The sequence below is a fragment of the Narcine bancroftii genome, chromosome 1, assembly GCF_036971445.1.
Source record: "Narcine bancroftii isolate sNarBan1 chromosome 1, sNarBan1.hap1, whole genome shotgun sequence".
Taxonomy (NCBI): Eukaryota; Metazoa; Chordata; class Chondrichthyes; order Torpediniformes; family Narcinidae; genus Narcine; species Narcine bancroftii.
The window spans coordinates 234462218-234486152 of NC_091469.1; the positions used below are offsets into that span (position 1 = coordinate 234462218).

Consider the following 23935-nt stretch of genomic DNA (forward strand, 5'->3'; position numbering starts at 1 on the left):
GCCATCCACTTCAGGCCTCTGCTTCTTCCACCAGTGCTGGGGAGCCAAGGCTCGGAAGTGCCGTCAGCCCTGCTCGTTCCAGGGAAACGAGCAGGCTGGCCGCTGTTAATGGCTGCAGTGGCTGGCCAAGAACACAGCCTTCTCTACCTGAGAGATGCAATCAGCGGCCGACGCTTCCTCGTTGATACCGGGGCCCAGATCAGCGTCATCCCAGCCACAGCCATCGAGTCCCGGATCTGGCCTCGAGGACCTCCACTCAGTGCAGCCAATTCAACGGAGATCCGAACGTATGGTAACAAGACCGCCCACTTCGAGCTCAGCCAGCGGAAGTTCTCATGGAGGTTCACTGTTTCGTCCCTCCCAACCTCCATTCTGGGTGTCGACTTCCTCCTTGCCAATGGGCTCCTGGTCAACCCCCGAGGTAGCCAACTTGTCGATGCCCATACCTTCCAATCCATTCGTCTCAACACCTCCTGCACAGAGCAGCTGCAGATGGCCATGGTCAGCGCACCCAAGGACGAGTTTCAGCGCATCCTGAATGAGTTTCCTTCCCTCCTCAAGCCACAGTTCTCTGCTGCCTCACCATGCCACAGGGTGTTTCATAATATACCCATCCAAGGCCCACCTGTCCATGCCAAGGCATGCTGGCTCCCACCGGATAAGCTCCAGATAGCAAAAGAGGAGTTCTCGCATCTGCAGGAACTGGGGATCATTCGACGCTCTGACAGTCCTTGGGCCTCGTCACTCCACCTGGTCCCAAAAGCTTCCAGTGGCTGGCATCCCTGCACAGATTATTGATGGCTTAGCAGCACGACAATACCTGACCGTTACCCGATCCCTCACATTCAGGACTTTACGGCCAATCTGCATGGCGTGAGGTGTTCTCCAAAGTCGACCTTGTGCATGGGTATCATCAAATTCCGGTACACCCCGAGGACATCCCCAAAATGGTCATCATCAGCCCCTTCGGTTTGTTCAAATTTCTACAAATGCCTTTTGGGCTCAAGAACGCCGCCCAGACCTTACAGCGCCTCATGGATATGTGGGCAGGGATTTGAACTTTTGTGTTCATTTATCTAGACGATATTCTTGTCGCCAGCAGAGATGGGGCACAACACAAGTCTCACCTGCACACCTTCTCCCGACTGGCCGACTTCGGCCTAATGATCAACCTGGCCAAATGCCAGTTTGGGAAAGAGTCCATGCAGTTCCTGGGTGATACCATCACAGCCAAAGGAGCTGCACTAGCTGCTACAAAGGTCGCTGCAATCAGAGAGTTCCCGCGCCCGGACCACCTCAAGGGGCTACAAGTGTTCGCGGGTATGGTCAACTTCTATAACCAATTTATTCCAGGCACTGCACGCATCATGCAGCCGCTCTTCGCTCTCATTGAAGCCAAGGACTTCAGAGGCCAGCAGGGCATTCAAAGCCATGAAAGTTGCCCTCATGAAGGCTATCCTGCTCGTCCACCCGCGCACCGACCTTCATATGGCGCTCTCCGTTGCCATTGGTGCTGTCCTGGAGCAGCAGGTTAATGGACAGTGGAATCCACTGGCATTCTTCAGCCGACTTCTTCATCCACCAGAGCGCAAGTATAGTGCTATCGACTGTGAGTTGTTGGGCACGTACCTCGCTGTGCATCATTTTCGCTATTTCTTGGAGGGGAGGCCTTTCACCATTTTTACTGACCACAAACCCCTCACTCAGGTGCTCACTATGGCTAGAGATCCCTGGTCGGCCCACCAACAGTGTCATCTGTCCTTTGTGTCGGAGTTCACCACCAACATTCGGCACAAGGCGGGGAAAGACAACATGGTCGCCGACGCACTCTCCAGATCAGCCGTTTGCTCGCTGACACCCAGCTTAGACTACGACCAGCTTGCCTGGGACCAGAAGTCCGATGAAGAGACACAGATCTTCAGGACTGCTATCACGGGCCCACAGTTCCAGGACCTTCCGACACCTCTCGGTGATGATACTGTCCTGTGCGATGTCTCCATGGGCACCCCATGACCAGTGATCCCCAGCAATGGTGCAGACAAGTCTTCCACCATATCCATGATCTTTCCCACCCTTCCATCAGGTCCATGATTTGTATGGTGGCAGAATGCTTCGTCTTGCACTGGCTTCGAAAGCAGATTGCAGACTGGGCCAGGACCTGCACCCATTGCCAGCTTTCCAAGGTACACAAGCACACCAGAGCACCTGTGCGGAATTTTGAACACGTCTGAGAACGGTTCAGCCACATACATGTGGACATTGTTGGCCCCTTACCCGTTTCCCGAGATAACCTTTTCACGGTGGTAGACCGCACCACTTGTTGGCCCAAGGCGATTCCGATGCCAGATGCCTCCATGGACTCCTGCTCCTGAGCACTTTTGACTGGTTGGGTTGCCCGGTTCAGCATCCCGACCCACCTCATCAGTGAACGAGGCACGCAGTTCACCTCCGCGCTCTAGGCACAGCTCGCCAACAGGCTGGGAATTGAGCTGCATCACACAACAGCCTATCACCCACAGGCCAATGAACTGGTCGAGCAATTGCACCGCCACCTTAAGTCGGCATTTATGGCCCGCTTCACCGGCCCCGACTGGGTGGGTGAGCTGCCTTAGGTACTCCTGGGCATCTTCTCAACACCCAAAGAAGACCTGCAGGCATCATCGGCTGAGCTGGTCTACGGTGCACCGCTTGTCCTGCCCGTTGAGTTTATCAATGCACCTCACAACCCTCAACAATCACCGCACAGTTTACTTCCCCGCCTCTGGGCCCAGTTGGACTCCTTCACACCCCCACCACTGCCCAGACACGGCACACGGGCCTCTTACGTCCCCAGCGAGCTGTATTTTGCAGAATATGTTTTTTTATCAGGCAAGGCCCGTCCACAGCACCTCTTCAAAGACCATACAAAGGGCCCTACGGAGTCATCTAGCGTTCAGGATCCACTTTCACACTGGACATCAGTGTTTACTGTGGACAGATTAAAGCCAGAACGCCTCGACTCCAACGGGCCAGTGGTCGCGGCTCAGCCCAAGAAGCGAGGCTGCCCGGCAAAGAAGGACATTGGCATCGGTTCGGGGGGGGTGGGGGGCTGTGTGGTGGCACGCCATTAGGCAGGCGAACCGGCCCTGCATGTCACGCACGCGACGGGGCAGCCGGCCAAAATGGCGCGGTTCTCAGCCAGGTCCAGGCTGGGAGCTTAAGACCAGCCAGGCAGACATCAATAAATCAGTTTTGCTCACTGAATTCAATCCGTTTGGTTGTGGAGTTATTCAGTAAGCAGAGTAGCCATCGCTACAATGTATGTATCTTGTCTTTCTAATTTGTATCCATTATTGTTTGTTTAACCATGATTTAATAAATAAAATTTAAAAAAAGCTAAAGAACTAGATTTCAGACTGTAGCCAATTGCTACAAAGAAATACACACACACACACACACACACACACACACACACACACACACACACACACACACACACACACACACACACACACACACACACACACACACACACAGTGTGGCAGGTTAAGCTCACTCCTTTACTAGGGCTGGTAAGGCTGCTTTTATACTCTTCAGGTTCCCGCCGTTTTTGCTGATTGACTGAGTCAGCCATATGAATAACGATATTGGGCGGGAACATCCATGCATATGAATTCCCTTCTTCCCCAGCCTGTTTCTGCTGAGTTAGCTGAGCAGCTTGACCAACGCCATTTTAGAGCTGTTGGTCTGATGCTGCCCCAGCTTCTACCTCTGCTGGTTCGTTGTCCTGGGAGTCGCTTTAGTGATCTCTGTCCGCATCTGCTGCCGCTCGATGTGCCGGGCCGATCTCCACACTTGTGGGCTGCCACATGACACCCCCCCCCCCCCCAAGAACCGGCATTACAGTCTATAGTGTCCGAAGATATAGTCCCCAAAGTCTTTTGTGGTCTGCCTCTGCATCGATGGGTCTGTGTGGGCAGGCTTGAGTCTATCTGTAGTGAAGACCTTTGGTTTACCACCGATGCCCAGCTTGAAGGTGGCTCCATTGTTCCAGATGACGTGAAAGGGACCTTCATGTGGCTTCTGCAGTGGTGAACGGTGGGGTCCTCTGTGTACAAACACATACTCACAGTCCTTGAGTTCTTTGGGGATGTTGGACTTGGCTTGTCTGTGTCTGGAGGGTGGGATTGGAGCCAGATTACCAACCTTTTCACACAGCCTGTCCAGGAAGGTGGTTGTCTCCTTGGAACGAAATCCCCAGGAACTGTGAGTGGGGCTCAATAGACGAGTTCAGTGGAGGATGCATGAAGGTCTTCTTTTGGCACTGTGTGGATGTCCAGTAGTGCCCATGGTAGCTTGTCCATCCAGTTGGGGTCCATGAGTCTGGTCATGAGGTGCCTGTGGAAATGCTCCAACATGCTGTTGGCTTGCGGGTGGTATGCCGTCGTATGGTGTAGCTGAGCACCCCACAGGTTGGCAATATCAGTCCACAAACTGGTGGTGAACTGTGCGCCTCGGTCAGAAGTGATGTGCTATGGCAGTCCGATTCTTGCAATCCAGGATGAGAGGAGTGCTTTGGCACAGGACCTGGTGGATGTGTTGGCCAGGGGGATTGCTTCTGGCCACCAGGTGAAGTGGTCGACCACTGTGAACAGGTAGCGGAAACCCTGAGAGACTGGCAAGGGTCCCACTATGTTCACGTGAATGTGGTCAAACCTGTGTTCTGTTGGCTTGAAAGGCTGTTGGGGGGTCCTTGGTATATCACTGCACTTTGGCTGTTTGGCACTGCCTACACACCTTGGCCCACCCCCGGACTTGTTTCTGCAATCCGTGACACACGTACTTGCTGGCCACCAACCAGACTGTAGTCCTGATGGATGGGTGTGCCAGCCCATGGATGGAGTCAAAATCTCATTGCCTCCATGTCATTGGGACTATAGGTCGAACCTGCCCAGTGGCCACGTTACACAGGTGGGTGGTAGTACCTGTGCTGATGGGAACGTCCTGAAGCTGAAGGCCTGTGACAGCGGTTTTGCACTGCGGGATCTCGTCGTCCTGCTGCTGCGCCTCTGCCAGTGCTGTGAAGTCCAGACTGTTGACCAGGAAGTGGATGCTGTGTCTTTGCCTGAGATATGCTTGATGTCGTGGTGTACTCTGAAATGTAAGACAAGTGTCTCTGATCGATTGTAATTTCTCAATTGTACTATTTCTCGATAGTACAATCGAGAAATAGAACAATTGGAAAGGGAAATAACAAATACAGAAAAAGAATTAGCAATAAAGGAAGATACAACTAAAAGAAGAGAATTGACAGACAAGAAAATAAAATATGAAACACTACAAACATATAAGGTGGAGAAGAACATAATGAAGACAAAACAGAAGTATTATAAGCTAGGAGAAAAAACACACAAAATACTAGCGTGGCAGCTAAAGACAGAACAAACTAAAAGAACGGTATTGGCATCAAGGAAAAAGGACAAACAAATTACATATAACCCAATGGAGATCAATGAAAACTTCAGGGAATTCTACGAACAACTATATCAAACTGAAAACGAAGGGAAAGAAGACAAAACAGATGAATTTCTAACTAAAATTGAACTACCGAAATTGCAAATAGAGGAACAAAATAAATTAATAAAACCTTTTGAAATAGAAGAAATACAGGAGATATTAAAAAAACAATAAAACACCGGGAGAGGATGGACTCTCAATAGAATTCTATAAAACATTTAAAGACTTATTAATTCCTCCTCTCCTGGAAGTAATGAAACAGATTGAAAAAACACAAAACATACCAGATTCATGCAAAACAGCAATAATTACATTAATACCAAAGACAGGGAAAAGATCCACTAACACCAGCATCATATAGACCAATATCTCTACTTAACAGAGATTATAAGATAATAGCTAAATTATAAGCAAACAGATTGGCTGACTGTGTACCAAAAATAGTAAAACTAGACCAAACTGGATTTATTAAAAAAAGACAAACAGCGGACAATATCTGTAAATTCATTAACTTAATCCATGCAGTACAAGGAAGCAAAACTCCAACAGTAGCGGTTGCTTTAGACGCAGAGAAAGCCTTTGACAGAGTAGAATGGAATTATTCATTCAAAGTACTACAAAAATTCAACCTACCAGGGAAATATATTAATTGGATTAAAGCATTATATAAGGGACCATTCGCGAAAGTGACAGTAAATGGATATATATCAAACCAATTTAAATTAAGCAGATCAACAAGGCAGGGATGTCCACTATCTTCCTCACTGTTCACGCTAGTTATAGAACCACTAGCAGAACTGATAACAAACAGAAAATAAAATAGGAGGGATAAAAATAAAAGAGAAGGAATATAAAATCAGTCTATTTGCAGATGACGTTATAATATACTTAACAGAACCAGAAATATCAATAAAAGAATTACATAAGAAATTGAAGGAATATGGAGAAGTATCGGGGTACAAGATCAACACAAATAAAAGTGAAGCAATGCCAATGAATAATGCGGATTTCACAAAGTTTAAGAAAGAATCACCATTTTGATGGCAAACACAAGCAATTCGATAATCTCGACCATCTATATAAACTAAATTATCAGCCATTAATGAAAAAAATTACAAGACAACTTAGAGCACTGGAAAGACTTACCACTAACACTGATAGGAAGGATAAACGCTATTAAAATGAATATCTTCCCAAGGATACAATACCTATTTCAATCATTACTAATTCACCTAACAGAGAAATTCTTCAAGGAGCTAAAGAAAATAATAAGGAAATTCTTATGGAAAAGGGGGAAACCAAGGATAGCACTAGATAAATTAACAGAATGGTAGAAACAAGGAGGCTTACAACAACCAAACTTCAAGAATTATTATAGAGCAGCACAATTAAGATACCTATCCGATTTTTATCAAACAAGGGAAAAACCAAATTGGACCAGATTAGAGCTAGATAAAATAGGGGAGAAGATACCTAAACATATACTATATAAGTGGGATGAAAAATTGGTGTAACATAGGAATTCACCAGTATTGCACCATCTGCTCAACATTTGGAAGAAGATTCACGTAGAAAGGAATAAAATAAATTATCAACTACCAAAATTAATACTGACACAAAATCAACTAATCCCTTTTACAATAAATAACCTTTCCTTCAGAGAATGGGAGAGAAAAGGGATCAAAAGAATATAAAATTGTTTTTTGGGAAATAAATTATTATCTTTTGAACAAATGAAGGACAAATATAATATAACTCATGATACAATGTTTGCATACCACCAACTGAAAACCTACTTGAAGGACAAATTGGGAAGCAGTCTGAGGTTACCAGAAGGAAGCAATTTTGAATATGTGATTACAGACACAATGGTAATTAAAAAATTTATAGCAAACATGTACATCAAACTGCAAGAAAAGTAGAACAGCGAAATAAACTGTAAACCTAAACAAAAATGGGAACAATATCTAAACATAAAGATAAAGAATGAAATATGGGAAAAGCTATGCTCCGGAACTATGAGAAACACAATAAACAAGAGGTTACGCATGATACAATATAATTGGTTACACAGGCTATACATCACACCCCAAAAGTTAAATAAATGGGACCCAACAGTATCAGACAGTTGTTTTCGCTGTAAAAAGGAAACGGGAACAACAGTACATGCAATTTGGGCATGTGAGAAAGTGGAAAAATTTTGGGAAGATCTAAACCAGATATTAAATAAAATCACAAAAAGCAATATACCAAAAAACCCAGAGATCTTCCTTCTAAGTAATATAAGAAATAAAGAATTTGGACTCGATTTGGATGGAGCACAAAAAAGATTTGTTATGATAGCCCTAGCTGTAGCAAAAAAATGTATTATGTCAACCTGGAAATTAGAAGACAACTTGAGAATACAACAATGGTACATAGAAATAAATAAATGTATTCCATTAGAAAAAATAACATATAATTTAAGAAATAACATCACAATATTCGAACAAATATGGGAACCATACATGAAACACAATAGAGAAATCCTACCGTAGACCTCCACCACCTAAAACGACAGAAGGAGAAGACAACAAAATGAACTGACTCAGTATGTAAAAGTAAAGGACAAAAATTTCTTGTTTATTTTTATTAAGTGACGACATTGTTTAACGAATTTAATGTATCTTATAGATTGAACTTTGAATAAATGGGAACGGAGGGTGAGGGAGGGAGGGAAGGGAGGGGGGAAAAAGGGGAGAAAATGACACTATATATATTCAAGAGAAAAATGTCTGTATGTATTTTGGTCAGTATGGTTCATTGTGTAAAAAATAAAAAAAAATTTAAAAAGTGTCTCTGATCGGAGATTTTAGCCAGGGCGAAAGTCAATGTTTTGAACTCCATGAAAGCCCTTCCCTCAATAAAGTACCGCAAGTGGCGGGTGGCTAAGTACAGAGCCAGCAGCTCTCTATCAAAAGCGCTGTATTTTAGTTCAGGGGGCTATAGATGTTTGCTGAAGAAAGTTAGTGGGTATCAACTTCCTTCTATCTGCAACTCCAGGATTCCACCAATCACTGTTCCTGGGGTATCAACTGTGAGGGCTGTGGGTGCATCTGGTCTGGGGCGGGTCAGGAGTGTAGCTTTGGCCAGGGCTTCTTTGGTTTCTACAAACGCACGTGCAGATTTGTCATCCCAGGTCCTTTTCCTTGCCGGACATCAGGATGAACAGAGGGCGCTTCACTCGAGTAGCTGCTTGGATAAACCTGCAATAAAAGTTTATCATCCCCACGTTCTCCTGCAGACCTTTGCTTTACTGGGCTTCAGGAAGCTGCGAGTGGCCTCTACTTTGTCGGGCAGTGGTGTGGCCCTGTCCTTTGTAATCCTGTGGCCCAGGAAGTCGATGGTGTTCAGGCCAAACTGGCATTAACTTAATTCATGCAGTACAAGGAAGCAAATCTCCAACAGTAGCGGTTGCTACTGAACTCCTACAGACGACTACAGAGATTTCGGAGGTGCTGAAAGTGTTCCTGTTGGGTTCTACTTGCCATGAGGATAGTGTCGAGGTAGATCAAAGTGCCATCCAGGTCTCGGTCCACTGTGTCCATCAGTCGCTGAAATGTCTGTGCCGCATTTTTGAGCCTGAATGGCATCGTCAGGAACTCGAACAGCCCAAATGGAGTGATGATAGCCGTCTTAGGGATGTTATCAGGATGCACTGCGATCTGGTGATATCCTCTCACGAGGTCCACTTTTGAGAATATTGTTGCCCCGTGCAGGTTTGCTGCAAAACCCTGGATGTGTGGCACAGGGTAATGGTCCGGGGTGGTGGTTTCATTGAGCTGGCGATAGTCACCACATGGTCTCCAGCCCCCAGTTGCTTTAGGCATCATGAGTAGTGGCGAGGCCCATGGGCTGCCTGACCGTCAAACAACACCCAACTCCTCGAGCTTGCAGAACTCCTCCTTGGCCAGATGGAGCTCCTCCGGGGGAAGTCTTCTCGACATTGCGTGGCGAGGTGGGCCCTTGGTCAGGATGTGATGTCTGACATTGTGTTGAGGTATCTCTGCTGTGAACTGAGGGGAAAGGATTGCCAGGAATCCTGCTAGCGCTTGGAGAACTCACCCTCTGGCTGTGGACGGAGTCCAAGTGCATTGCTGGAAACCTAGCGCCCCTCAGTGCAATGGTTTGGTAGGTCTCGGAGTGGATGAGTCGCTTACACTAAGGTCCACTAGAAGGCTGTGGGTTCGCAGGAAATCTGCTCTGAGGAGTGGTTGTTCCACTGCGCCCAGCATGAACTCCCATGAGAAGTGGCTGCCCCCGAACTACAGCTCGGCCCTACAAGTGTCTTAGGTCCATATACTGCTGTTGTTGGCAACCCTCAATGTGAGTCCTGCTAGTCTGCGCCTAGTGTCCAACCCTGTCGGGGGTATCACGCTGACCTCTGCTCCTGTATCCACCAGGATGCGTCTGCCAGACAGGTGGTCCCAGACGTACAGGAGGCTCTCTTGGTGGCCAGCTGTCATGGCCATCAGTGATGGCTGGCCTTGTTGATTCCCTGGAACTCACGGGGGACTGGCATCGGCGGGCCTCGGTGCCCCACATCCGGTGGTAGAAGCACCATCTGTCGCTAGACTCGCTCCTGCTTCTTGTCTGCTGTTCCTTGCTCGGGACCTCTCTGGTCTGATTGCGGGTCTTCTTTACGAGCCCCACGGTAGCCGAGCAATTCTGTTTCTGTTTCCACAGAATGTCTGCCCATGCTGCGACTTTCTGGGGATCGGTGAAATCCGCATCCACCAGGAGGAGTTGGATGTCTTCAGGCATCTGTTCCAGGAACGCCTGATCGAACATGATGCCGGGCTACTCATCTTCCAGGAGGGCCACCATCTTGTTGATGAGTGCCGACGGGGATCTGTCTCCAAGCCCATCCAGGTGGAGCAAACATGCTCCTCACTCTCGCCGCGGAAATCCAAACATCTCGGTCAATAGCTCTTCCAAAGGTGGCCTGTGGATAAAGTTGGCCACTCTGTCTGCAATCTGCGGATCCAGGGCACTGACCATATGGTAGTACCGGGTGGTCTCTGCTGTGATGTCCTGGATCTGGAGCTGAGCCTCCGCCTGGCCGAACCACAGGCCGGGTCCAACTGTCTAGAAGGTCGGGAGCTTCAGGCTGACTGTGCTGACTGCTGCTTTGTTCTCCATCGCTGTTTAGATTCCTTCTAAACTGTCGGGATCACCAATTGTAGCCAACTATTACAAAGAAATACACACACAGAGTTTTTTTCTTTGGCTTGGCTTCGCGGACGAAGATTTATGGAGGGGGTAAAAAGTCCACGTCAGCTGCAGGCTCGTTTGTGGCTGACCAGTCCGATGCGGGACAGGCAGTCACGATTGCAGCGGTTGCAAGGGAAAATTGGTTGGTTGGGGTTGGGTGTTGGGTTTTTCCTCCTTTGCCTTTTGTCAGTGAGGTGGGCTCTGCGGTCTTCTTCAAAGGAGGCTGCTGCCCGCCAAACTGTGAGGCGCCAAGATGCACGGTTTGAGGCGTTATCAGCCCACTGGCGGTGGTCAATGTGGCAGGCACCAAGAGATTTCTTTAGGCAGTCCTTGTACCTTTTCTTTGGTGCACCTCTGTCACGGTGGCCAGTGGAGAGCTCGCCATATAATACGATCTTGGGAAGGCGATGGTCCTCCATTCTGGAGACGTGACCCATCCAGCGCAGCTGGATCTTCAGCAGCGTGGACTCGATGCTGTCGACCTCTGCCATCTCGAGTACCTCGACGTTAGGGGTGTGAGCGCTCCAATGGATGTTGAGGATGGAGCGGAGACAACGCTGGTGGAAGCGTTCTAGGAGCCGTAGGTGGTGCCGGTAGAGGACCCATGATTCGGAGCCGAACAGGAGTGTGGGTATGACAACGGCTCTGTATACGCTTATCTTTGTGAGGTTTTTCAGTTGGTTGTTTTTCCAGACTCTTTTGTGTAGTCTTCCAAAGGCGCTATTTGCCTTGGCGAGTCTGTTGTCTATCTCATTGTCGATCCTTGCATCTGATGAAATGGTGCAGCCGAGATAGGTAAACTGGTTGACCGTTTTGAGTTTTGTGTGCCCGATGGAGATGTGGGGGGGCTGGTAGTCATGGTGGGGAGCTGGCTGATGGAGGACCTCAGTTTTCTTCAGGCTGACTTCCAGGCCAAACATTTTGGCAGTTTCCGCAAAGCAGGACGTCAAGCGCTGAAGAGCTGGCTCTGAATGGGCAACTAAAGCGGCATCATCTGCAAAGAGTAGTTCACGGACAAGTTTCTCTTGTGTCTTGGTGTGAGCTTGCAGGCGCCTCAGATTGAAGAGACTGCCATCCGTGCGGTACCGGATGTAAACAGCGTCTTCATTGTTGGGGTCTTTCATGGCTTGGTTCAGCATCATGCTGAAGAAGATTGAAAAGAGGGTTGGTGCGAGAACACAGCCTTGCTTCACGCCATTGTTAATGGAGAAGGGTTCAGAGAGCTCATTGCTGTATCTGACCCGACCTTGTTGGTTTTCGTGCAGTTGGATAATCATGTTGAGGAACTTTGGGGGACATCCAATGCGCTCTAGTATTTGCCAAAGCCCTTTCCTGCTCACGGTGTCGAAGGCTTTGGTGAGGTCAACAAAGGTGATGTAGAGTCCTTTGTTTTGTTCTCTGCACTTTTCTTGGAGCTGTCTGAGGGCAAAGACCATGTCAGTGGTTCCTCTGTTTGCGCGAAAGCCGCACTGTGATTCTGGGAGAATATTCTCAGCGACACTAGGTATTATTCTATTTAGTAGAATCCTAGCGAAGATTTTGCCTGCAATGGAGAGCAACGTGATTCCCCTGTAGTTTGAGCAGTCTGATTTCTCGCCTTTGTTTTTGTACAGGGTGATGATGGTGGCATCACAAAGATCCTGAGGCAGTTTACCTTGGTCCCAACAAAGCTTGAAAAACTCATGCAGTTTGGCATGCAGAGTTTTGCCGCCAGCCTTCCAGACTTCTGGGGGGATTCCATCCATACCTGCTGCTTTGCCACTTTTCAGTTGTTCGATTGCCTTATATGTCTCGCCAAACGAACACAGCTCAGCGCGGACATTGGCGACTTCAGTGGTTTCTACGAGGCCCTAAAGGCTGTGTACGGCCCCTCACCCCAAGTCCAAAGCCCGCTGCGCAGCTCAGACGGCAAAGTCCTCCTCAGCGACAAGATCTCCATCCTCAACCGATGGTCAGAACACTTCCAATCTCTTTTCAGTACCAACCGCTCAGTCCAAGATTCCGCCCTGCTCCAGCTCCCTCAACAGCCCCTAAGGCTAGAGCTGGATGAGGTTCCCACCCTGGATGAGACACACACACAGAGTGTGGCAGGTTAAACTCACTCATTCATTAGGGATGGAAAAGCTGCTTTTATACTGTTCAAGTTCCCGCTGTTTTTGCTGATTAACTGAGTCAACCATATGAATAACAATAGCGGGCGGGAACAACCTTGCATATGCCCTTCTTCCCCAGCCTGTTTCTGCTGAAATAGCTGGGCAGCCAACGCCATTTTAGGGCTGTTGGTCTGATGCTGCCCTAGCTTCTACCCCTGCCGTTCATTGTCCTGGGAGTCGCTTTAGCAATCTCTGTCCATGTCTGCTGCTACGCGATGTGCTGGCCTGATCTCCGCAATTGCGTGCCGCCACAAGACCTTGATCAACAAAGCAACTTTTTAGCTAATTATGCACATGTGTCAAATTATCTGATTATAAAGTGGGTATCTCTTTCTTTCCTGATCCTACACCAAGGCCTCTGGAACGCCCACAATGTGAAGAGGTGTAATCTGAAGCAGCCTAACCAAAATTCTAGATGTGCTGGTTGATTAATTGAATCTGGCAAATTCTAATGAATGGTGCTCTAATTAATATTTGTCAGATACTAGCAGACCTGTCAGGTATCATTCAGGTCTCATTCATTCTGATTTCAATTGGTGATCTCTTCTGATATTTTAAAAGCTATTTTGAAAGAATAACAGTGCTTCAGGAACCTAAAATTTGTAATCTTATGCACTTTCATTTTCTTAAATTTATTCTTAATTTTCTATCAATTATGGATAAGTATTATTAATTATCTATCTATAAATCTGCAATCTATAAATCAAAAATGCAATGTATTTGTATATAATTAATCATAAATGCATATCTAATTCACTGTATAGGCAGGATTTCCTCCTGGGGTGGTAAATATTGTACCAGGATATGGGAGAACTGCGGGAGCATCTATAGCCAGCCATATGGACATCGATAAAGTTGCCTTCACTGGTTCGACTGAGGTACATAGGGTTGAGCATTATTCACTTTAAAAATTAAGTATGATCTTAAATGAATTTGCACATTTTGGACAAAGTTACTTATTGTTTTAGCCAATTTACAAGAGGTGTCTCATATATCATCAAAATTCTTCATAAGTATGATGTTTCTTTTATTGTAAAAAGGAAACTTGGGTTCTTTTGAAACAACTATATTTTATTTGCTAAAGTACACACAAGACCATCTTGAATCCAACTAAGCCGCCACAAACTAGTATCTCACGCCCTCTAGTGGTCAGGAGGATCACTAGCACTAACACTACATCCCCCTTTCTTTAAGATGTTTAATCTAACAACATGACACATTAATACAGTATTCATTTCAATTTAAAGTTCAACACAAGCATAAACACAACATCAGCAGCACAAACTTTTTAAGTGTGCAGTCCTTTTTCTTTTTCTTTAAGAGATTCAGCCTGTTGGGTGCTTTGATAATGTGTGTGGATCTTCTTTTTTTATATAATTTTTTATTTTTCACACCATAAATCACATTAACCATGATACACATTTTTTCCTTTTCACACATATACAATGTCATTTTCTCCCCCCCCCCCCCTCCTCCCCTCCCACCCTCCCCACCTCCCCCCTTCCGTCCATTTAAGGTATAAATCTAGGATACATTAAACCAGTCAGACAATGTTGTCATTCAATAAAAATACACCAGAAATTCCACTGAGTCCATTCTTTTCATTTCCTTTTCCTTCCGTTAACTTAGGTAGTGATTGTCCCCGGTAGGTTTTCGCTATTGTGTTTAATGTAAGGCTCCCATATTTGTTCGAATATTTCACTATTATTTCTTAAACTATATGTTATTTTTTCCAATGGAATACATTTATTCATTTCTATATACCATTGTTGTATTTTCAAATTATCTTCCAATTTCCAGGTTGACATAATACATTTTTTTGCTACGGCTAGAGCTATCTTAACAAATCTTTTTTGTGCATCCTCCAAATCAATTCCAAATTCTTTGTTTTTTATGTTACTTAGGAGAAAGATCTCTGGATTCTTTGGTATATTGTTTTCTGTTATTTTATTTAATATCTGATTGAGATCTTCCCAAAATTTTTCTACTTTCTCACATGTCCAGATTGCATGAATTGTTGTTCCCATTTCTTTTTTACATCGAAAACATCTATCAGATACTGTTGGGTCCCATTTATTTAACTTTTGAGGTGTAATGTATAGCCTGTGTATCCAGTTATATTGTATCATACGTAACCTCGTATTTATTGTATTTCTCATCGTTCCAGAGCATAACTTCTCCCATGTTTCCTTTTTTATCTTTATATTTAAATCCTGTTCCCATTTTTGTTTAGTTTTACCATTTGTTTCCTCATTCTCCTTTTCTTGCAGTTTAATATACATATTTGTTATAAATCTTTTGATTATCATTGTATCTGTAATCACATATTCAAAGTTACTTCCCTCTGGCAAACTCAAACTGCTTCCTAATTTATCCTTCAAGTAGGATCTCAATTGGTAATATGCCAGCGCTGTATCTTGAGTTATATTTTATTTATCTTTCATTTGTTCAAAGGATAATAATCTATTTCCTGAAAAACAATTTTCTATTCTTTTAATCCTTTTTTTCTCCCATTCTCTAAAGGAAAGGTTATCTATTGTAAAAGGGAGTAACTTGTTTTGCGTCAATATTAGTTTTGGTAATTGATGATTTGTTTTATTTCTTTTACATGAATCTTCTTCCAAATATTGAGTAGATGATGTAATACTGGAGAACTTCTATGTTGTACCAATTTTTCATCCCATTTATATAATATGTGTTCAGGTGTCTTTTCCCCTATTTTATCTAATTCTAATCTAGTCCAATCTGGCTTTTCCCTTGTATGATAAAAATCTGATAGGTATCTTAATTGTGCAGCTCTATAATAATTTTTAAAGTTTGTGGATCTTCTTAACGCAGGTGCTTGTGTCGACCCTGCTGGTCCACTACTGTGTAGTAGTTCCTGTGTAGTAGTGTTTCCTTTGTTGCTGTGCAGGTTGGATTTTCTGGATTTGTGTTGTTCCTGCAGTATCTTTTCATTTTCAGCAGGTTATTTCAATTTCTTCTCATTATTTGACCCTCCTCTGTTCTGACAGTGTAGGATCTTGGATTTACTTCCTCCAGAACTGTGACCTTTTTGTCTCAGGTGTTAGAATCTCTGAGTCTCACTGTGTCATGTTGTGCCAGTGGCCCTTAGCTTCTTGCTGACTTGTTAGAGTTTGCTTTTTGTCTCCTTTACAGACACTTCTGTTTCCTTTTGACCACTCTGTTCTTGTTTGGGTCTGCAGAGTAGGGAAGTGTGGTGCGTAGTCTACGTCCCATCAAAAACTCAACGGGTGATATGCCACGTTAAAGTGGCAAAGCTCTGTAACTCAAAAGAGCTAGAAAAGGATCTAATCCACTGTCTAGTGTTTTCTTGAGCAGCTGTTTAACTGTGTGAACTCCTTTCTCTGCTTTACTGTTTGACTGTGGTTACAGAGGAGTTGAAGGCACATGTCGAAAATCATACTCTTCTTCAATGTTCTGGAATTCTCTACAACTGTAGCATGGTCCATTGTCTCTGTAGATAATTGGAGGAATTTTATGTCTTGAAAAGATCGATTTCATATATTTGATCACAAAACAGCAAGCACGTTAGGAAGCAACACAAACTCCGGATAACTCAATAGATAATCAATAACCAACAAGCAGTTCTTTCCATCAATATAGAACAGATCAGTCCTAACTTTCTGCCATGGTTCTGCTGGTCAATAAAAAACAGTTTTGGCTTTCCTCTTCCATTGTTTCATTCCAAGGTGCCCCTCATGTACCTTTTTCAGCATCTCTTGTCGCGGTGATTGAGGAATGATAATTCTGCTCTCTCTGAGTAGAAACCTCTTGACAACACTCAGCTCAGCTCTGATGTTGTAGTATGGCTGACATTCACCTCTTCGCCATTCTTCATTCAGATTCTTGATAACCTTCTGTAGAACTGTGTCCTTTTCTGTTACAGCTGTGATCCGCTTGGATTTCATGTCAGATATGGGAAGAGATTCAGTGATCAGGTTCACATGGAGATTCACATCTATCTCTGTAGAATTCTCATTGTGTGCTTCGCTTTGCATCGTTGCCCTGGATAATGCGTCAGCTAGCACAATAGGTTTCCCTGGTGTGTACACCTTCTTGACCAAGCTTACATGCTTTGTCACCCAGCAGTGATTCATGATCATCTGCGAACCTGAGATGGTACTCTTTATCTTTAACTTTCACCTTGAGTTTACATGTAGCATTCATGTCAATGCTCTTTCCATTATAGGCTTTGAGCTGTACAGGATTTGCATGGATGTATAGCTTTATCTTCATTGCCCTGATGTCACGCTCACAGATCAAATTGACCTTTGTCCCTGTCTCTAGCTTGAAAGGAATATTTGTTCCATTTGTATGCACTGACACAGTCTACTTGTCCTGCTTGGCTGTTCATGTCTTTTCAGTGTCTATTGGTTTATAGTCTTTCTGCTCTACCATGCCAATGAAAAGTGTATCACTGAGAGCAATTTCTTCTATAGTGTGTACAGTGTGCATGCTTTCACTTCTGTTTTGTTTCCCTTTGGGAAAACATTGCTTTATGTAATGATTCTGCCCTTTGCACTTATTACAGACTTTTTCATATGCTGGGCATTGTTTTAGTTTAGTTTATTTATATAGAACATTGACCAAAGCGCTGTACAGATCATAAATTATATCTTAACTTAAGCAGCTATTTCGAGTGCAGTGTAAAATGAGTACCCGAGGTTCAGAATTGTATATACAACATGGTAACAATCAACAATCACTTCAAAACACTCGCGAGTAAAAATACAACTTCAGCCTGGATTTGAAAGAGTTAAAGGAAGAGGCTGATTTGATGGAGGAAGGAATGTTGTTCCACAGTTTGGGGACTGTTATCACAAAGGGACGATCTCCCCTGAGTTTGCGATTTGAGTGTGGAACAACCAAGTGCCCTAATTTGACCGATCTGAGGGCTCTTGAAGTGGAGTAGGGCATTAAGAGATTGGTGACATAGGAGGGGGCTAGTCCATTAATAGCTTTAAAAACAAATTGGAGAAATTTGAAATCTGTACTGTCCCACACCTTCAGCCAGTGAAGGGAGGCCAGAACAGGAGAGATATGGCCCTTCTTCTTAGCCAAGAACTTTGGCCATAGTGCGGAGCTGGAAAAAACTGGCTTTTATGACACCATTGACTTGTTTGTCAAACTTGGAGTCAAATACCACACCAAGGGATTTGATGAGGGTGGAAGTTACCTAGAGTACAGGAAATAATTTTGGTGAAGTTGGGAGGGCCCAATAGGATGATCCCTGATTTGCCTTGATTTAGCTGCAGGAAGTTTTGAGCCATCCAACACTTTATGTCCTCCAGACAGTCGATGAGGCTGGTTATCTTTGCTTGATCATTGGGTTTCAGGGGGAGATAGAGGGTGTCATCAGCAGAGCAGTGGAAGGAGATGTGTGTTTTTGGATGATGAGACCGAGGGGAACATGTATAAGGAGAAGAGAATGGGGCCCAAAATAGATCCTTAAGGGACCCTGCAGGAAAGGGTAGTAGAGGAGGATGAAGATTTGCCCATGTTGACTGAGAAAGTCCTATCACTGAGATAAGATTTAAACCAGTTCAGTGCTGTGCCATCGACACCGACCCTCTGTCGAAGGTGATCTATTAAAATAGCATGATCCACAGTATCAAACGCTGCACTAAGGTCCAGGAGAATTAGAATGGTGGAGCTCCCTGCGTCATTGGCGATGAGCAGGCCATTGTATACTCTTAGTAAGGCCGACTCTGTGCTGTGGTGGGCCTTATAACCTGACTGGACTCTTTCAGGTATGTTGTTTTGATGTAGGTAGGGCAACAATTGGCTAGGAACAAATTTTTCAAGGACCTTTGACAGGAATGGAAGTTGAGAAAAGGGTCTGTAATTTTTGGGTGTGGTAGGGTCTCAGTTGGGTTTTTTCCAGGAGGGGCTGGACCACAGCACACATGTTGGAACTGTCTCAGTGGCCAAGGAACTGTTAATAATAGGGAGAGGATGCTCGGACCAGTTGCATAGAAAACATCCCTCTGGAGGGGAGTAGGGTGAATGTTTAGAGCCACGTTGTTTGCAATTGAATGTCTCTCCAGCTTTTTGTTGTTTCCTATATCTCAATTTTTTTGTTTATGTGTGTGGCCAGTCACTGTGGCTATGGCTTGGCCTTTTTTCCACTGGCTTTTGCACTATCACTGAACTTTTTCACCTGCTGCAGAGCTAATTCACTGACATGACATATCTTCACAGCTCCACCTAAGGTAAGCTCTGTCTCTCACAGCAACCTCTCTCTCACTTACTTATAAATAATCCCAAACACAATTTGATTATGAATCATTGAATCTTATAGCGATCCAAAATTGCATGTTCTTGCTTTTAATTTCATCTGTTTATTTTTTTTTAAAGTATCAAAGCTCTCTCCCTTCAGTTGCGTGTGCATGAGAAAAATATACCTCTAGAAAGTTTCATTTTCCTTTGGTGAGCAGCGTTCATCAAACATTTCAATAACCTTGATGAACTTGCCCTAGACTTCTGCCTCAGCAAAAACAAATGTATTGAAAATCTTTGGTGCTTGAGGCCCCACAAGTAACAGTACAACATTCTTTGCATTAGGTTTGCTATTGAGTCCAATTGCTTGCAGATTCAACATGAATCTTTGTTTGAACAGCCTCCACTTATAGTCAATATTTCCAGTCCAATTTACAGTGTCAGGAACCTTCACACTTTTCATTACTCTGCTGCTATATCTACTGATTCTCACACCTGGTACCTGTGATGTTTCTTTTATTTATAATAAAGAAACGTGGGTTCTTTTACAACAACTGTACTTTATTAGCTTAAGTATACACAAGACCGTGTAGAGTCATCCATCTTGAATCTAACTGAACTGCCACAAACTAGTCTCTGACTCCCTCTAGTGGTAAGGAGGATCACTAGCACCCTACAATAAGTACATATCCAAGATAGACATGAAGCACACTGCCTGACCTGTTTTTACAAAAGGCTAAACTGCCAGCTCGATATGACTACTAATCCTACACTGAACCCATCCCTGCTAGAAGCAGATGAGGGCATGCAGTACAATTTGTATTGCCATCTTCCAAGACAGACATGTTTTCATTCTTCCCCCACACAATTAAAGCATGGAATAATCTTCATCTTGCCATACTCACACAAGCAGACCCAGTTAAATTTAAGTCCACTCTTCTTCAAAAAGCACCTCCTAAAGCCCACCCTCCCCATCTTCAGTTTAAATTCCATATGGAATATTTTGTGGATCAAGAACCAATAACCAAGAACTATTGCCCACATAACGTCTTTCTCCAGGAGATGTTGGCACATAACTAAATGGAAAGTTTGAAAAATAAGAACTGGTCCCCATTACACTCCAAATCTTTCAGAGTGGGCACAAGATCAAGGTATATTTTGAGTTATTCCCAGCGGCTTGAACCAAATTTATCTCAACCAACACCCATAAGTCAGTAGCACATAATAATTTGCAGAACCTTTTAAATTGGCAGTACATTTGCTACATTGCATTGTGTTCATAGTTTAAGTATAACTTCATTGACTGTAGAGTATGAGGGGATGTCCTGCTGGTGTGAATAGGACTATATCAAAGAAAATCTTTTTTTCTTCTGTGGAAGGGATGGGGCATTCGACACTGGAAAATACCCATTTACACAGAAGAAGGTGTTGGACCTCTTATTCTTCATCCACCTAACTCTTTCAGACCCCTGCACATGCAGTGTAATTACTGTACAATGTTGCCATTCACCCATTGTTCTTACCATTATGAACTAACAAACCTTGTATTTCTACTTTTTTCAGGAGTCTCTATGACAAATGGAGCTCCGAAGAAACAAAATGGAGAAGAAATCACTCCAGAACATTATTCCAAGCATCAGTGTAGAAATTGACATCTCTTACGTTTTAGGTCAGTGGTTCTCAACCTTTTTCTTTCCACTCACATACCACTTTATTCCCTATGCCATCGGTGCTCTGTGATTAGTAAGGGATTGTTTAAGGTGGTATGTGGGTAGAAAGAAAAAGGATTGAAAACCACTGTTTTAATCGTACTTCAAAGATTCGTTATGTGCACATTTCCTAACTCCAAAGGAAATGGGCCAATGACAATTTTTCTCAAGCAAAATATTTCAGTAACAATTGGGTCTTGAGCAGTGATTCTCAACCTTTTTCTTTCCGCCACATACCACCTTATGAATTGCAGAGCACCAAAGGCAAAGGGATTATTATGTGAGTGGAAAGAAAAAGGTTGAAAACCACTGTGCTAGGTAGTTGATTAAAGGGATCTTCACAATGAATGATTCACAGAGCACAAATGAGCAGGAACAGTCCTGCTTAAAAGGATAACTTAGGAAATGATTAATCCTGACTAGTTCACAAGTTAACTCTGTTGAAGACAAATATAGACTTTGGAAGAGTCAACCTTTGAAATTAAAATGTTTTCCAAATAGTTAGAATGCTCACTATATTACACTGCCTATTGCAAAGCTTTACATCATGTCATTGGATGTGAAGGAATCCATTATAGCTTATTATATGGCTTATGCCAATAAAAAAAACCAAAAATCCCTCCAAACTATCCTTTACCATTGATATCTCCATCATCATCCCATTCACTTCAAATAAATTGACATAGAACTTAAATAAAAGATGAGATCTTCTGATTTGACAGGTTTAAACATATTTGGTTTCTATGAGGCAAGGTAAATAGGAAAATTTTTAAAGGTGCTCATCTGCTTAAGAGCTTTGCCAGAAATCGGAGCCATGTAAAATGAATCACTCAAGGAAAAAATGTATTTTCCAATTATTCCTGCCTTTTCATATTTGCCAATTAAATATCATTCTCTAAATTTCTGTTTTTAATTGTATACAAAAAATTTTCTGTTGTCATTTCCATCCAGGTGGGTAAACTAATACAGGAGGCTGCAGGCAAGAGTAATCTGAAGAGAGTGACGCTGGAACTTGGAGGGAAGAATCCAAACATCATATTTGCTGATGCAGACTGTTAGTATTTTCAAGTTATTTAAAAACTACTATTTTATGCTTATCAGACAACTTTCCTGCTTTTTCCTTTGTTGATAAAATAGTTTAAGTTCATTGTCACTTTTTATCTGGTACCGTGAGACGGGGTTGCTTCACAAGCAGTTGAGCAAGTCAACTCTAACATGCATCCAACAGTACAAAGTAGGGCAGCTAAGGCATGTTACAGCATGTAGTGTAACAATGAAAGATCAGTTAGTACAGAGCAAGGACAACATGAAATCACTATCGCAAAGTTCACTCAGAAGCTTTATGGCTGTACACAAGAAACTGTCTTTGAACCTGCTGGTGCTTAATTTCACACTCTTGAAATTTCTGTGGATGAGAGAGAGAGAGAGAAGAGAGAGAGAGAGAGAGAGGGGAATGTGACCAGAGTAGGATAGGTCCTTCAGTATGATGGCTGCCTTTCTAAAGCAGCAAGATTAATGAATATTGGCAATATTATATTTACTGTCCGTGCTTGTTTTTGGCAAAAAGGTGATGATGGTGCTGTTGAACACTTTGATTGATGTATAAGTGAATGATCCAAAACAACTGTTAAGTCATTGGCATTTTCATGTGTTGGTACGTTTGTCTTCCTGTTGATAGATATTTGGAGCAGAAAAGCCCTAGCAAAAGACTTTCAAGTGTTGCGGAAGCTCTACTAGGCAGTAAACACTGTGGCTGCAGTGTGTCAGGGCAGAGCAAAAAATACCAACATCAATGGCAAAAATGAACTGCTCTACTCCTTGGTGATGTTAAGTTAGTGCTGCTAAAGGTGAAAGAGAGGGCTGGGTAGGTTTTCTTGGTTACATTTGTTCATTTCCTTGCATTGTGGAGTGTGGCTGTCAGGCCAGGTATGAGGATTTGACAGGTTTTTTTCCCTGTTTTTCTTGGGGGAATGTGTTCTTCATCCTTGTGTCTTCTAAATTTTTTATTTCAGTAAAATTATTGAGTTTATAATTTTTTAATGGAGTTAACATGGATTGGGGTGGACTACCAGCAGCTTTAAAACAGCCTGTTAAAGGAGCGGACAGAAATTTATTTTAAAATCCTGTAATTGCGGAGTCTGGGTCGAAGATGTTGTCGACTGTGCTGGCAGCGACCTCGAGGGGTTGGAGACTCTAAGGAAGCAGAGGTCAAGCACAGGGCACTGGAACATGTGGAAAACACCCCTCGTTTGAGAAGGAGAAGTAGCGGAGATGATCCTATGGGATGGCGGACTAGTGAGGGGCTCTGTGGCTGAGAACACACAGGTGGCAGGTTGTTGGTGACTTGAGGTATGGAACTCACATAGACTGTGGGCTGCTGGAAACTTGCAGTCAAAGGACTCACAGGAGACTGCAGACTGCAGGAGACTGTGGACTGCAGGAGACTGGCTCGAAATTGGGTGAAGGGGTAGCAGGTTTTGGAACCAGGATACAAGAGGGTGCCAAGGGTGGGAAAGGCTTCTGAGGAGCCTTGGGCACTGAAGGCATCCTGATCATGTCGAATGTTTGGACCTGGAGCTCAGGTTGCCAATCTTTCTGTGTGGCTGCAGATGTTACGGGAGCGCTGGAGGCAAATCCATAGACACTCAGGGACTCACATTTGTCTAAGCCAACCTCTTTCCCTTAAAGTAGACTAAATGCAATTTCATGTAATATTACATCTATTTTATTATGTCAACAAAATAATCCTGAATCTTGAATCTTGATTTGAATGGTCACCCTGGCAGGAAATTTAACTTGCATATTAGTCAGCTTTTCCACTCTGAACCATTATTAATTTAACATCTGATAGATGGCAATCAGACTGTGCTGAGTTCACCATCTTTACATGAAGATAAAAGTTGGGGTAAAGGAGAAATACAAATGCTTTTCTATGTTTAACTTCATGATCCATTAACCAAAGACTTGATATATGTTTGAAATTGTAAGGCTACCTATTTGAATTCAAAGTTTAAATGTATTTATGTGGGTATTGATATTTAATTAGTGGATAATAACTTGAATAATAATTTCATATGATCT

General features: G+C 43.7%; 1 protein-coding gene across 2 annotated transcripts in view; it reads left to right on the top strand.

Annotated features, from left to right (window-relative positions):
- Window positions 1–23935, top strand: part of LOC138740375 (retinal dehydrogenase 2-like) — a 70578-nt gene that overhangs the window by 26910 nt on the left and 19733 nt on the right. Inside the window, exons 8-9 of one of the 2 annotated variants that reach the window (XM_069892929.1) lie at window positions 13667–13780; window positions 21806–21908. In XM_069892929.1, the coding sequence (XP_069749030.1) occupies window positions 13667–13780; window positions 21806–21908 (217 nt within the window). The remainder of the gene's footprint in view (window positions 1–13666; window positions 13781–21805; window positions 21909–23935) is intronic. The other variant, XM_069892938.1, reaches the window with a different exon arrangement.